This window comes from Microcaecilia unicolor, chromosome 4 (genome assembly GCF_901765095.1).
Source record: "Microcaecilia unicolor chromosome 4, aMicUni1.1, whole genome shotgun sequence".
Lineage (NCBI taxonomy): Eukaryota > Metazoa > Chordata > Amphibia > Gymnophiona > Siphonopidae > Microcaecilia > Microcaecilia unicolor.
Window position 1 is genome coordinate 120953932 of NC_044034.1, and position 16046 is coordinate 120969977.

General features: G+C 40.3%; 1 protein-coding gene across 1 annotated transcript in view; it reads left to right on the forward strand.

The window, feature by feature from the left end:
* MYCBP2 (MYC binding protein 2) overlaps window positions 1–9253 on the forward strand; it is a 937772-nt gene extending 928519 nt beyond the window's left edge. Inside the window, 1 exon segment of the mRNA XM_030200587.1 lies at window positions 8420–9253. Coding sequence (XP_030056447.1) covers window positions 8420–8535 — 116 coding nt within the window. The 3' untranslated portion in view covers window positions 8536–9253.
* Window positions 9254–16046: the final 6793 nt, after the last annotated feature.

Below are 16046 nucleotides of genomic sequence, written 5' to 3' on the forward strand. Positions count from 1 at the left end.
TTAAATTTCAAAAAAGATAGCACAACAAATGTACAGAGTGGTGCAACAACAATATAACAAGCAGATCGTGCAAAATGAGAGCGGATTTGAAGAGAAGAGGGAGTAAAAAGAAGATGCTGATTGGCAGAGCGTAGAGCGCAAACTGGTTGGTATGGAGTGAGAAAATGAAGTAAGAATGATGGAAAAATCCAAGTGAAGAATACTTATCTTACTCTTAAAAAGTAATGACTTCAGCTTGGATTTAAATAGGTTCTCGTTTTTTAAAGGAAGATTATCTGGAATTCATAAAACTCTTAAGATAATGGAAGTGATTTTAGAAGGGCTACACTTTGTTAAAGCCATTCATTTAGCATGTTTTGATCATCCCATCACAAAAAGATCAGGAAGAATCACAAAACACATACTATTAAGTATTAAAAAACAAAAACACAGTGTAAACACTAGGGGCCCTGTTTACTAAGCTGTGCTAGCACAGTGGGCGCTAATGGTTAGCGCGCGCTAAAATCACTAACCCTCCTCTAGCGCAGCTTTGTAAACAGGACCCTAGGAAAGTGTGCTTAATGAGAGAGCAGAATAAAGGATGCACATTATCCCCTTCAACTTCTAAGCAGCTTGTAGATCAAAGGAAAAAACACAATTTGAAGTAATGTAGTAAATTGAAAATGAATCGAAGAAAATGTTTCTTCACTCAATGTGTAATTAAACTCTGGAATTCGTTGCCAGAGAATGTGGTAAAGGTGGTTAGCTTAGCAGAGTTTAAAAAAAGGTTTGGACGGCTTCCTAAAGGAAAAGTCCATAGACCGTTATTAAATGGACTTAGGGAAAATCCACTATTTCTGGGATAAGCAATATAAAATGTTTTGTACTTTTTTGGGATCTTGCCAGGTATTTGTGATCTGGATTGGCCACTGTTGGAAACAGGATGCTGGGCTTGATGGACCTTTGGTCTTTCCCAGTATGGCAATACTTATGTACTGTATACAAATGCTAGAAGCCTAAAAAAATAAGATGGGCTATTTAGAATGTATTGCACTAAATGATGAGGTAGATATAATAGGCATCTCAGAGACTTGGTTGGTAGAGGACAATCAGTGGGACACTGTGTTGACAGGGTGCAATTTGTATTGCAATGATAGAGAGGATCAAATTGGAGGGGGGGGGGGTTGCACTATATATTAAAGAGGGAATTGAGTCAAATAAAATAAACTTTTTACATGACACAGCATCATGGAATCATTATGGATAGAAACTCCATGTGTGAAGGGAAGTAATATTCTTGTAGGGCTGTACTACCGTCCGCCAGGACAGAACGAAAGCTTTTTATAAAGTTCCTCATGAGAGACTCCTGAGAAAATTAGAGTCATGGGATAGGAGGCAAAGTTCTGGTGTGGATTAGGAATTGGTTATTGGACAGAAAACAGAGGGTAGGGTTAAATGGTCATTTCTCTCAATGGAGGAGAGTGAACAGGAGTGCCGCAGGGATCTGTACTGGGACAGGTAATACTTAACATATTTATAAATGATACGGAAATCGGAATGACAAGTAAGGTAATCAAATTTGCAGATGATATAAAACTATTCAAGGTTGTTCAAACACATGCGGACTGTGAAATATTGCAGGAAGACCTTAGGAAATTGGAAGACTGGGCGTCCAAATGGCAGATGAAATTTAATGTGGACAAATGCAAGGTGATACACATTGGAAAGAGTAATCCAAATCAGTTACCTGATACTAGGGTCAACCTTGGGAGTAAGCGCTCAAGAAAAAGATCTGGGTGTTGTTGTAGATAATATGTTGAAATCTTCTGTTCAGTGTTCAGCAGCGGCCAAAAAAGCAAACAGGATGCTAGGAATTATTAGGAAAGGGATGGTGAATAAGACTGAAAATACTATAATGGCTTTGTATCGCGCCATGGTGCGTCTGCACCTTGAGTATTGCATTCAGTTCTGGTCACCGTATCTCAAAAAAGATATAGCGGTATTAGAAAAGGTTCAAAGAAGAGCAAGTAAAAGGGGATGGAACTCCTCTCATATGATGAAAGGCTAAAGAGGTTAGGGCTCTTCAGTTTGGAAAAGAGACGGCTGAGGGGAGATATGATTGAGGTCTACAAAATCCTGAGTGGTGTACAATAAGTAGAAGTAAATCAATTTTTTACTGTTTCCAAAAGTACAAAAACTAGGGGGCACTTGAGGAAGTTACATTGAAATACTTTTAAAGCAAGAAGGAGGAAATATTTTTTTTCTCAACAAATAGTTAAGCTCTGGAACTCTTTGCCCTAGGTGGTGGTAACAGCGGTTAGCGTATCTGGGTTTAAAATTGGTTTGGACAAGTTCCTGGAGGAAACGTCCATAGTCTACTATTGAGGCAGACATGGGAAGCAACTGCTTGCCCTGGGATTTGTAGTATGGAGTGTTGCCATGATTTGGGTTTCTGCCAGGTACTTGTGATCTGGCTTGGCCACTGTTTGGAAAACAGGATACAGTGAAACCTCGGTTTTCATTGACCTCGGATTTCGTCGTTTTCGGTTAACGTCGATTTCTTTTGCGAAATTTTTGTCTTGGTTTTCGTCGGTCGCCTCGGATTTCGTCGGCGTGCCCATGCTGCTAATTTTGTGTTCTCACGTGTTGTTCTTCTGGGGCGTTGTTTCCGGTTGTGGGATCACACTGCTGCTGTTTTATGACAAATATTTTGTCATTTTCCCACACTACTGCTGCTGTTGGTTGAGTGCCTGTATAAAAGTTCCTTGCTGTTTTATGACAAAAATTTCATCGTTTTCCCACACTACTACTTCAGTTCTTTGAAGGAGTAAACAAACATGTGGGCAAAGAGGAGCCGGTTGATATTGTGTATCTGGATTTTCAAAAGGCGGTACCTCATGAAAGGCTACAGAGGAAATTGGAGGGTCATGGGATAGGAGGAAAAGTCCTATTGTGGATTAAAAACTGGTTGAAGGATAGGAAACAGAGAGTGGGGTTAAATGGGCAGTATTCACAATGGAGAAGGGTAGTTAGTGGGGTTCCTCAGGGGTCAGTGCTAGGACCGCTGCTTTTTAATATATTTATAAATGATTTAGAGATGGGAGTAACTAGCGAGGTAATTAAATTTGCTGATGACACAAAGTTATTCAAAGTCGTTAACTTGCGACAGGATTGTGAAAAATTACAGAAGGACCTTACGAGACTGGGAGACTGGGCGGCTAAATGGCAGATGACGTTTAATGTGAGCAAATGCAAGGTGATGCATGTGGGAAAAAAGAACCCGAATTATAGCTACGTCATGCAAGGTTCCACGTTAGGATTTATGGACCAAGAAAGGGTCTGGGTCTCGTCGTCGATAATACACTGAAACCTTCTGCTCAGTGTGCTGCTGCGGCTCGGAAAGCGAATAGAATGTTGGGTATTATTAGGAAAGGTATGGAAAACAAGTGTGAGGATGTTATAATGCTGTTATATCGCTCCATGGTGCGACCGCACCTTGAGTATTGTGTTCAATTCCGGTCGCCGCATCTCAAGAAAGATATAGTGGAATTGGAAAAGGTGCAGCGAAGGGCGACTAAAATGATAGCGGGGATGGGACGACTTCCCTATGAAGAAAGACTAAGGAGGTTGGTGCTTTTCAGCTTGGAGAAGAGACGGCTGAGGGGAGACATGATAGAGGTATATAAAATGATGAGTGGAGTGGAACAGGTGGATGTGAAGCGTCTGTTCACGCTTTCCAAAAATACTAGGACTAGGGGGCATGCGATGAAACTACAGTGTAGTAAATTTAAAACAAATTGGAAAAAATGTTTCTTCACCCAACGCGTAATTAAACTCTGGAATTTGTTGCCGGAGAATGTGGTGAAGGCGGTTAGCTTGGCAGAGTTTAAAAAGGGGTTAGACGGTTTCCTAAAGGACAAGTCCATAAAGCACTACTAAATGGACTTGGGAAAAATCCACAATTCCGGGAATAACATGTATAGAATGTTTGTACGTTTGGGAAGCTTGCCAGGTGCCCTTGGCCTGGATTGGCCGCTGTCGTGGACAAGATGCTGGGCTCGATGGACCCTTGGTCTTTTCCCAGTGTGGCATTACTTATGTACTGCTGCTGGTTGAGTGCCTGTATAAAAGTTCCTTGCTGTTTTATGACAAAAATGTCGTCGTTTTCCCACACTACTACTACTGCTGCTGGTTGAGTGCCTGTATAAAAGTGCCTGCTCTCATCATGGAAGAAATTATGGCCAGGGTGTGTGCATGAGAGAGATTTAGAAGGGTTAGATCCTTCACCTGATGACCCTACACATGTTGTGCAGTCAATTGTTTATTTAGGTAATTCCATGGGTTTGGAGGTGAGTGGTGAGGATGTGGAAGAGTTGGTGGATGACCACAGTGAAGAACTCACCACTGAAGAGCTGCAAGACCTTCAACTAGAAGTGCAACAGATGGCAGATGAAGAAGTTGCTTCGGATAAGGAGGAAGAAACAGTAGAGAATGTGCCTTCTTCAGAGATTAAGGACATCTTCTCCATGTGGAGTAAAGTACAGGTGTTTGTGGAGAAAAATGTGGTTAGGGTGGTCGACTTTGGTCCTGAGGAACTGAGTTCGATTCCCAGCCCAGGTAACTCCTTGTGACTTTGGGCAAGTCACTTAACCCTTCATTGCCTGCCGCATTGAGCCTGCCATGAGTGGGAAAAAGTGTGGGGTACAAATAAAAAAAAAAACAAATCAATCACCCAGACAAAGCTGTTGCAAGCCGTGTCTGCAACTTGTTTAATGATAATGTCTTGGCCCATTTTAGGCAAATCTTAAAGAGGCAACAGAAGCAAACCTCTTTGGACAGGTTTCTTGTACGGCATGGGTCCACAGACTCTGAAGCTGGCCCTAGTGCCAAAAGAACAAGAAGGGAAGTGACCCCTCCAGAAGCTGGTCCTAGTGCCAAAAGAACAAGAAGGGAAGTGATCCCCCAGATAGTGTCCTTATGGAGGGGGATCCCCCTTCCAAACAATAATCTCTGCTCCTCTCTCTCCATCTTTCATATACCAAGAAGAGTCTTCAGAAAGGTAAATGCCATGTTAAATGTTCATTTATTCAATACATTAGTCTTTTTTATTCATTTAAAAGAATTTAGAAGAAAAATTGCTTGTTGCCTCGGTTTTCGTCGGTTTCGGTTTTCATCGATAATTTTCAGACGAATTATCGACGAAAACTGAGGTTTCACTGTACTGGGCTAGATGGGCCATTGGGCTGATCCAGTACGGCTACTCTTATGTTCTAAGTGCATTCGTTTGAAACATCATTTCTCATATCATTTTTACCCTGAAACGATAAGAGAGAGAAACAAAATTTGGGTGTTTTCTTGTATTGGAAACTGTGTGCACTCCTGCCTACTTTGCCCTGAAAAAAAATGAAATTTTCTGTGAATGGCATAGGAAACTAGACATGACATAAAAAAAAATGTTGGGCTGCACATCCCTAGTAAATACTTATATAAGTAGTGGTTTTAGAAGGCACACCACTTACATGTGCATGCAGGCAGCAATCACAGACTTAAAGAAGACATGACGTGGGCATTCTTTAAAAGTATATGTGTATTCTGTATTTTTATTACATTACATTATACTAGACTTCTATCCCACTAATACCATGAATAGTCCAAGTGAGCTACATGTTAAACAAGAGTGAACCACATTTTCAGATGTTACGTATCACTCCGTTAATACAGAATAAAATTAAAACAAAAATCAACTAGGGACCAATTTCTACAGTGGTGGAAATAAGTATTTGATCCCTTGCTGATTTTGTAAGTTTGCCCACTGACAAAGACATGAGCAGCCCATAATTGAAGGGTAGGTTATTGGTAACAGTGAGAGATAGCACATCACAAATTAAATCCGGAAAATCACATTGTGGAAAGTATATGAATTTATTTGCATTCTGCAGAGGGAAATAAGTATTTGATCCCCCACCAACCAGTAAGAGATCTGGCCCCTACAGACCAGGTAGATGCTCCAAATCAACTCGTTACCTGCATGACAGACAGCTGTCGGCAATGGTCACCTGTATGAAAGACACCTGTCCACAGACTCAGTGAATCAGTCAGACTCTAACCTCTACAAAATGGCCAAGAGCAAGGAGCTGTCTAAGGATGTCAGGGACAAGATCATACACCTGCACAAGGCTGGAATGGGCTACAAACCATCAGTAAGACGCTGGGCGAGAAGGAGACAACTGTTGGTGCCATAGTAAGAAAATGGAAGAAGTACAAAATGACTGTCAATCGACAAAGATCTGGGGCTCCACGCAAAATCTCACCTCGTGGGGTATCCTTGATCATGAGGAAGGTTAGAAATCAGCCTACAACTACAAGGGGGGAACTTGTCAATGATCTCAAGGCAGCTGGGACCACTGTCACCACGAAAACCATTGGTAACACATTACGACATAACGGATTGCAATCCTGCAGTGCCCGCAAGGTCCCCCTGCTCCGGAAGGCACATGTGACGGCCCGTCTGAAGTTTGGCAGTGAACACCTGGATGATGCCGAGAGTGATTGGGAGAAGGTGCTGTGGTCAGATGAGACAAAAATTGAGCTCTTTGGCATGAACTCAACTCGCCGTGTTTGGAGGAAGAGAAATGCTGCCTATGACCCAAAGAACACCGTCCCCACTGTCAAGCATGGAGGTGGAAATGTTATGTTTTGGGGGTGTTTCTCTGCTAAGGGCACAGGACTACTTCACCGCATCAATGGGAGAATGGATGGGGCCATGTACCGTACAATTCTGAGTGACAACCTCCTTCCCTCCGCCAGGGCCTTAAAAATGGGTCGTGGCTGGGTCTTCCAGCACGACAATGACCCAAAACATACAGCCAAGGCAACAAAGGAGTGGCTCAGGAAGAAGCACATTAGGGTCATGGAGTGGCCTAGCCAGTCACCAGACCTTAATCCCATTGAAAACTTATGGAGGGAGCTGAAGCTGCGAGTTGCCAAGCGACAGCCCAGAACTCTTAATGATTTAGAGATGATCTGCAAAGAGGAGTGGACCAAAATTCCTCCTGACATGTGTGCAAACCTCATCATCAACTACAGAAGACGTCTGACCGCTGTGCTTGCCAACAAGGGTTTTGCCACCAAGTATTAGGTCTTGTTTGCCAGAGGGATTAAATACTTATTTCCCTCTGCAGAATGCAAATAAATTCATATACTTTCCACAATGTGATTTTCCGGATTTAATTTGTGATGTGCTATCTCTCACTGTTACCAATAACCTACCCTTCAATTATGGGCTGCTCATGTCTTTGTCAGTGGGCAAACTTACAAAATCAGCAAGGGATCAAATACTTATTTCCACCACTGTATATATCGAAATTACTTCAGTCTTATGTGACTTCCTAAAATGTAAGTAATTTCTGTCAATCTAAGTTCTAATAGTAAGGAGTTCCAAAATGACACTGCCTTATAAGAAATAGAAGTAGACAGTAATGGCAACACATTTATAGCTGGAAAAAATTTCAATTTTAACATTTATACCTGCTCAAAGTTGTGTACAAATGTCAGTCTAGTTATTTGGACCTGGGCTTGCCCCTTAGATGTTTGTTGCAAATCTGCCACAGAGATGTATAAATGACAAAATCCCTGCTTATATGTGTAAGTGCAGCTACTTACATATACAAAGCCTTGAGTGATGTCACTTTTGTGTGTTTTTTTTATTAAAGTAGCTGTACATACCACCAAATATACATTTTTTTTGTTCAACTCTTTACATATTTTATGAAAGACTCTGTATTTAGCAAACATTTTATAAAATACATACAAATTTTGAACACCCAAATTTGGGCAGTCTTTTTTCTGACTCCAGACTTAATGTACAGATTGAGCATGAATGTGTATAAATCATCACCAATTATTGCAAAAATATAAACAACTTAATTTTAAACTTGTAATTCTGGTATGCCATTTTCTTCTGTAGGATTGTTTTTCTCTTTGTAGCTGGTGTAGTGTATCTGCTACTTGAAGCTTGTCAGCGGAATTCTTTACTGTACTATGGCAGTAAAGTACGTTTTGCAAAGATTTTGCTGTCATTCATTAAATTGCATTATATGTGTGGTTTCAGCATTCTATGGTTGGTGTACCTGAGCTCCATTGTCATTTCTAGTCTTAAAATTGTAGCTATTAACCTGACTTCTAAACTTGTACTTTTTAGTGACTTCCATTTCTATCTACATATGGTTTATGCAGTATTTCAAAAAGATTTGAATTGCATAATTAACAAATTCCATTTAACAAACATTTTTCTGAATGTGATGTGATTTCTTTTACTGTGAGGAGTAGTTGGAACCTGAGAAGATGAAAAATCCCAGCTGCTTGGCTATTAGTTTAAACTCACTTGGCTTCCAGTAAACAGATTTATTTCTTCCTTATTTTTTCTTTAAAATTATTACAGGCCCCAAAGGGAAACAGCTGGAAGGAACAGAATGTCCTCTTCATGTTGTTCATCCAGCCACTGGTGAAGAATTTGCTCTGGGCTGCGGGGTTTGCAGAAATGCTCACACATTTTGAACAGCTTTTATGTTTGCTAGAGCAGAGCTGGTAGCCCCATAGTGCCAGGCGTGGAGTCTAAACCATAGTGAGAATGAGGAGGGGACCACTTCAGACTCCAAGGGCACGAACAATTGTACAGTGTAAGAAGGATGCCAGATACCATGTACAGAAATTTGTGCTGTGAGAAATTCTTTTCTATACAAAGATATGGAAACTTGAGGTATTCAAATGTGACTGTTGCGGGCATCATACACTTACAAGTAACCAGTGTGTAACATAATGCTTTGGAGAAAAGGCATAAGTAATGCTGGCCTTTGGATCATTGAATCATTGATATATAGTGACTTTTTATAATCTTGTACAATTGTAACTGCATCACGGGTTGGGAAAAGAAGAATATTTGGTTTATTTCCTAGACTGTTATAAAACAAAATTGTGTTAAGGTGGTATATAAATGTAACAGGTATCACGCTGTATATAAAGATATCAATGTTTGTCCTGTATAAGAGTTACTACATTACATCAACAGTTTCATTTGAACTTCTGGGTTATGTTTGAGCCTGAAATTTTAATGAAGTGCAATACTGAGTGTGCCTCATATCTCGCAGCTGTAAACATAATGGAATGTACATGTCAATAAAGCCACTGTACATTTTTATACAGTGACAAAATATGGTGAATGTTTAGAATTTTATTTAAGAGGAATGGCTTTAAAAAAAAATAAATCATGGTCTTTAACAAAGTGTTTTCTTTTTTTCATAGTTTAATGGGCATACAGCAATTGCTGGGGAATTATTGTAGAAAGTGTGGATGTGCATTCATTTAGCACATCTTAAATTTTAGTATGCACGAAATCAATTCAACACATATTTACATATGCATTAGTATATGTTAAGTTAATTTACTGCTGATCAGGTAACCTCCAGGTAGAAATCCTATAAAGTTACATCATTCCTAGAGCAGTCAGATCAGCCTGCATGGCAAATGAGAAACAAATTAAGACTGCATATATCTCTCCCCCACAGCCATATCATTTGGGGTTGCAGCCACAAAAGGATTTAAGCAACAGTATAGGAAAAACTCCATGCACAGGCATCTTGAATATAGACAATATGTCAGTGCCTGGCTACAAATATTCTCCTTTGGTTCTTCCTTTGGAGAAAAAAGGCTGGAGTTTGAACTTTTTACATGCACAATCTCAGATGGCTTAGGACTTCGCTTAACAAATTGTATTTTCCATCTATTCAATTTTGTAACTTATATTCCACTTTTATCTCAACAATTCAAAACAGATTACAAAATGGCAGCACAATCCTAATTGGAAGGAATTACATCAGAGAGAACAACATATTCAGTACATATTTCATAAAGAATTATTGAATTGGTAATGTAATATTATTTTTAAAACAAAATAGATAAGTTTTAAGAACCTTCCTAAATAAAAGATGAGGCGTAGTCAACCAAATCTCAACAGGCAACGTTTTTGCACCTTGAAATTAAAAGAAAATATGCTCCCTTAGTACTTTCCGATTCATTCCTCTAACTGAGGGAAGATTGAGCAATAATGTCTTTGAGCTTCTCAAACCAATTCTTTTTTTTTTTTTTAATAATAGTAAGCCACCTATCATATCTGAATTTAATCTGTGCAAACAGATGATTTTTTAAAATAAATACAAAATTCTATTCTCAGCCAATGCAGTTTTTTAAGAGGACTAATCTCGCTATATTCATTTTAAAAATCAACCTAGCCGAGGTATTTTGTAAGAGTTTTAGTCTCTTCCGTTGTTGCTTATTTATAGAACAATACAGCGAGTTGCAATAGTCTAAAAATGGTAAAAGAACTGCCTGGGAAATAAACCTGATGCTTACTGGATTTAACAAAGCTTTAATCATCCTCAATTTCTGCAGGGTAAAAAAAAAAAAAACCCTTTTCACGAGATTATCAATTTGATGCACATAGGACAGCTTAGAATCTAGTATTAACCTCAGTACTCTAGACTTATTATCAAACCTCAGTACTCTAAACTTATCAGACCATAAAGAAGTTTCTGAAGGAAGAAGCAATTCTTCCAAGGCTACTTTTTGTTGATCACCAGACCAAAATAATTTTTTGTGAGGGGTTTAAGAAAATTTACCATTGCCCAATCCTCAACTATTTGTATGTAAAATTTCAGCAGCAGAAAAGATTTGATTATGTTTTGAACAGTACGTATAAATATATCATCAGCATATGATAAGGAGAAGGTGTTCTTACCTTGCAGGAAGCTACCTAAATGGCTCATATAAACATTGAACAGATGGGGTGACAAAGAGCCTGTGGAACACCACAATTTAAGGTTCTCTGTACAAAGCAGCGGTAAGCTGGAACTACTGCCGGTCCAACCCAGGCGCTGGTGGTAATTCCACCCCCAGCACACGGCATTTCCAGTGCTAGCAGAAACATTTGAAAAATTCACTCTTGGAGTTTCACTGCTCATGAGCTTCTGTACTTCTTGGGCATACAGAGCGCACAATTTATTATTCCTATACATTTGCGATGACCAATTTATCAAGTGGATGACCTTATTTAATCTAAGAGACTCCTGATGCAGACCTCATCAGCCAAAACATAGCTGTGTCGAGTCTCGATTCTCTTTTAATAAACTTTTATCAACTGGAGCGTTGTCCGTCTTTTCTTGGTCATTTTGCAGAGATTTGTTTCTTCTGTGCATGCATCATGCAGTAAAAATAAACGTATTTTAGACAGGAAATTTCTTAGAGGTTTTGTTTTTGTTGCTAAGACTTCACTAAGATATGTCACCTAACATCAAACAGCAAAATTATATTTTGACAAACTCAGGGCCCCTTTTGCAAAGGTGTGCTAGTGTTTTTAGTGCGCACTAAAAATAAGCATGCGCTAAACTTTAGAGACGCTCATATATTCCTATGGGCATCTCTAGCGTTTAGCATGTGCTAAAAACACTATTGCACCTTTGTAAAGACCCCCTCAGTTATTTAATTTCAAGATGAAATTTGCCTTTTGAATTCTGGAATCCAAAAACATGTTACATTTACATTTATTTATACTTATATACTGCTAGTATCACAAATTCAAAGTGGTTTACAACAAGACATGCCAAGACAGTCACTTGGGAAATACATTCAAGTAAAACAAAAGTCCCATTTCAAAAACTTCAATCTCTGTTGTAAACAAGGAATGTTTTAAAAAGTAAGGTCTTTAACTTTTTCCTAAAAAGAGAGTAACTAAGATTATCATTAAAACATAAAGCATGTTCTCTCCAAATTTTAGGTGCCTAATAAGCAAGGATTTTGTCACAGAACTTGTTGCTTTATACCTTTAACAGAAGGAAAGCAAAAGGGGAGTTAGTGTGAATCCTGTTTCTAGAAGGAACTGAAAACTCCAAATGAGATAACAAGTATTCAGGACAATCTCCATTTAAGACTTGATATAGTACAGAAGAAAATTTAAGCAAAATCCTGGCCTCCAATGGAAGCCAATTGAGCTCCAAGCAAGATACCTCAGATTACAATAATCAAATTTAGACAATAGTAGAGATTGAACAAGCAATCTAAATTTTTCACATTCAAAAAAACTTTCTGATTTTTCTCAGTTCTCAACAAGAAAAAAGAGCTTTTAATCAAGGCGTTAACCTGTGGTTCCATCGAAAGAGTTTGATCTAAATCGACTCCCAGAATTTTAATTACAGGAGAAAGTAGATACTTGACAATCTAGAAATATATGGTCTACTAATCGATCAGGATTATTTTCACAGGATTATTATACTATCTCTATATATAAAAGGCACCACCAACGTTCTAATGAAGCCTCCAGCCGGAAGTGTGAAGCGCCAGAGATATCCGGTTTCCCTATGAGTGAAGGAAAACAGCACAGCACGAAATCCCTCTCTGTAACAGTGAAGGACACAGAGGGGGGAGGGGACAGAGACGCCCTCACTCTCTCTGTAACACAAACACAGCACAGCAGGAAACTTAACACTGAAGGACTGGACTCGGAGGGGGGAGGGGACAGACAGCACAGGGGAAGGGAGAGAGGGCAGGGACACACACACTCTCACATGCACACTGTGAAGAAAACCTTGCTAGCCCCCGTTTCATTTGCATCAGAAACGGGGCTTTTTGACTAGTGGTATATAATCCCTGCAAGACTTCTCTATTTTTTTAACTTGGTAAATCATTTAGCAGAACAGTGCCAAGCTTAGATAAGCAGGAACTTCAATGCTGTAGGGCTGAAAATCATTTTACCATCTTAGTGTAAAGAATAAAAGTATTATTCTATAACACCTTTCAGGCTTTGAATCACAAAAATGTTTTTACTATTCTATGGGGAAAATATCTTGGTTGTTCTGCCTCCATATTCATGGAGGCAGGTGTTTGTTATTTATGTGTCCTTTGCTCTTTAAGTAGGATAGGACTACAAAATGATGCATTGTAGTTCTCTTGTGTTAGGCTCTTCCTGAGCAGCTGTCCCTGTTCCCTAGGCTTTGTGGGACTGTTCCTATTGGCTGGCCTCTTGTCCCTGTGTATTTGGACTGTAGTCCGCCCCTTCTCTTCCCATTTTGGGGTTGAGATTGTGCTTGTAGCATGGTTTTCTAAGAACTGTAAGCTGTCTTTGCTATACCTGTTGCATACACCCCTTTCAAGCTACTGTAAATAACCAGGTTTTTGCCAGTTTAAAACTATTCACAGCATTTACTCTTAGCTTCCCTGGTGAGCTGGTGAGAACAGACTCTCAGTCTGCAAGGCAGAGATTGTTGTCCAGCACATCTAACAGTAAGTTATTTCCTTTTGTTTGAATTGCATTAAAAAAGATTTTGGTTCAAGAGTCCTGAGTCTTCACAGTGATGTTCTATACTCTGCTTAACGGCATGCTGTTATCCTGAGTAGACAGAGCCTATCAGGAGAGAGAGCAGAACATTGGTGAATCAGGCTTGTATGTCCAGAGCCAGTGCAAGGGTAGTGGGTGCTCTAGGCCATTGGTATAGCTATGATTTAACGGGCTCTGGATGAAAACATTTAAATGGGCCCATATAACACCATCTCTTCCAAGGTAAAAGGGACTGGGGTGACTGAGTTGTATTTTCAAAGCAAACAGACTTACAAAGTTATGTGGAGGGGCATTTTCGATATGGCTAAGTCTGACTTTGGACAGTTTGCAAAAAACGTCCAAAATTTGAATAGGAAAGAAGGTCATTTTCGGAAAAAGAAAAACATCTATCTTTTGTTTTCGAAAATACTGTTTTCAACAAGGTTTTGTGATTTGGACATTTTGTATTTTTGTCCTTTCTCAAACAAAAAATGTCCAAGTGCAAAATGCACAAAATCAAGCCATTGGGATATAGGAGGAGCCAGCATTTTTAATAGACTTGTCCCACTGACATCCCATGAAAGCAATAGGGCACCCTAGGGGGCACTGCAGTGGTCTTCATAAAATGCACCCAGGTACACATCTCACCATTGCTCCCTTATCTTGTCTGCTGAGTCCCCCAAAACCCACTATCCCCAACTGTACACCACTACCATAGCTCTTACGGGTGAAGGGGGTACCTATATGTGGGTACGGTGGATTTCTGGAGGGCTCACAGTTTCCTCCACAAGTGTAACAGGTAGAGAAGTATGGGCCTGGATCCACCTGTGTGCAGTGCACTATGCCCACCACTAGATTGTTCCAGGGATCTGCATGCTGTTCTAATGGACCTGAGTATAACATCTGAGGTTGGCGTAGAGGCTGGCAAGTAATATTTTTAATCACATTTTGGGGGGTGGAAGAGAGTTAGTGACCACTGAGGGAGTAAGGGGAAGTCACCCCGATTCCCTCCAGTGGTCATTTAGGGCACCTTTTTGTGCCTTACTCGTTATAAAAACAGGTCTAGCTCAAAATGTCTGTTAGTCGTGGATGGTTTTGTTCTGTTCCATTATGGCTGAAAAATGTCAGGAACGCCCAAGTCCCACCCTTAACATGTATATTGTTACTATGTAAGCCGCATTGAGCCTGCCATGTGTGGGAAAGCGGGGGGGTACAAATGTAATAAATAAATAAAACATGCCTCTGACACGCCCCTTGTGATTTGAACGCACTTCTGATGAACTTCTTGGGAAAATGTCTAAAAATTACATAAGTAATGCCACACTGGGAAAAGACCAACGGTCCATCGAGCCCAGCATCCTGTCCACAACAGTGGCCAATCCAGGCCAAGGGCACCTGGCAAGCTTCCCAAACGTACAGACATTCTATACATGTTATTCCTGGATTTGTGGATTTTTCCCAAGTCCATTTAGTAGTGGTTTATGGGCTTGTCCTTTAAGAAACCGTCTAACCCCTTTTTAAACTCTGCCAAGCTAACCGCCTTCACCACGTTCTCCGGCAACAAATTCCAGAGTTTAATTATGCGTTGGGTGAAGAAAAATTTTGAAAATATCAATGTGGCTGTTTTTTGAGCAAAACGTCCAAATGCAGATTTATGTTACTTTTTGGACGTTTTTCTCCTTTGAAAATGAGCCCAATAGTAACCTATGGAACTTTGTAAGTCTAAGTGCTTTGAAAATGAGCCCCAAGGCTTACGAGATGTCTTACCTCTCCCCCAAATCCAGTAGCTCTTCCTGATATGCTGGTAACAGAGATGGACACCCAGGATTTAGAAAAATTATAGTACTTCATTTATCTTAGCTCACAAATAATAATAATAATAGGTGGTACAGTTATAAATCCTATCACTAATGTCCATGTCTTAGAAAAACACCAAGGAGAGAAAAAAAAAAACATTTTCTCTAACAAGGCGCTAAATATTATACCCATTTGGCCTGAGAAACAACACTTCTTATGCAGTGGCGTAGCCATGGGCCAGGGCCCACCCTATTTGGACTCAGGCCCACCCAAAATTGTGGCATTCCTGCTATGGCTGGCAGAGATCCTCAAACCCCCGTCATCTGAAGAATTCCTCCTCAGGCAGCTGGTGCTCTTCCAAATGGCAGCTGGCAGCACTTGCTTCGAGCTGATACCAACACCTCTGCACATGCTTAGTTTTCATGCACGCACAGCCAGTTAGCCGTGGCATCAGCTCGAGGAAAGTGCTGCCGGCTGCCGTTTGGAAGAGCACCGGCTGCCTGAGCAAGAGGAAATCCTCAGCTGGTGGGGTTTGTAGATCCCTCCTGCTCAGGTATTTAATATTTTGGTCTTGCAGGTGGAGGGAGGGATGAAGAGCAGAGGGGAGCTAGGGACAGGGTGGGCATGAATTCTGTGCTCACCCACCTTGGACTCAGGCCCACCCAAAATTGGCTGTCTGGCTACGCCCCCAAACAGTAGAAGATTATAAGGGCCCTTTTACCAAACTTCTACAAAAGTGGCCTCAGCATGTCCTTATGCGGGTCATTCCCATACGCTAAGGCCATTTTTACTGCAGAGGTAAAATGGACAATTTCCTTATTAATGACCACACACTGATTTTCCCATTAGTGCATGGCCATTAGCATATAAGACCCTACTGTGATCTTTTTTGTAGGCTGTAGGAACT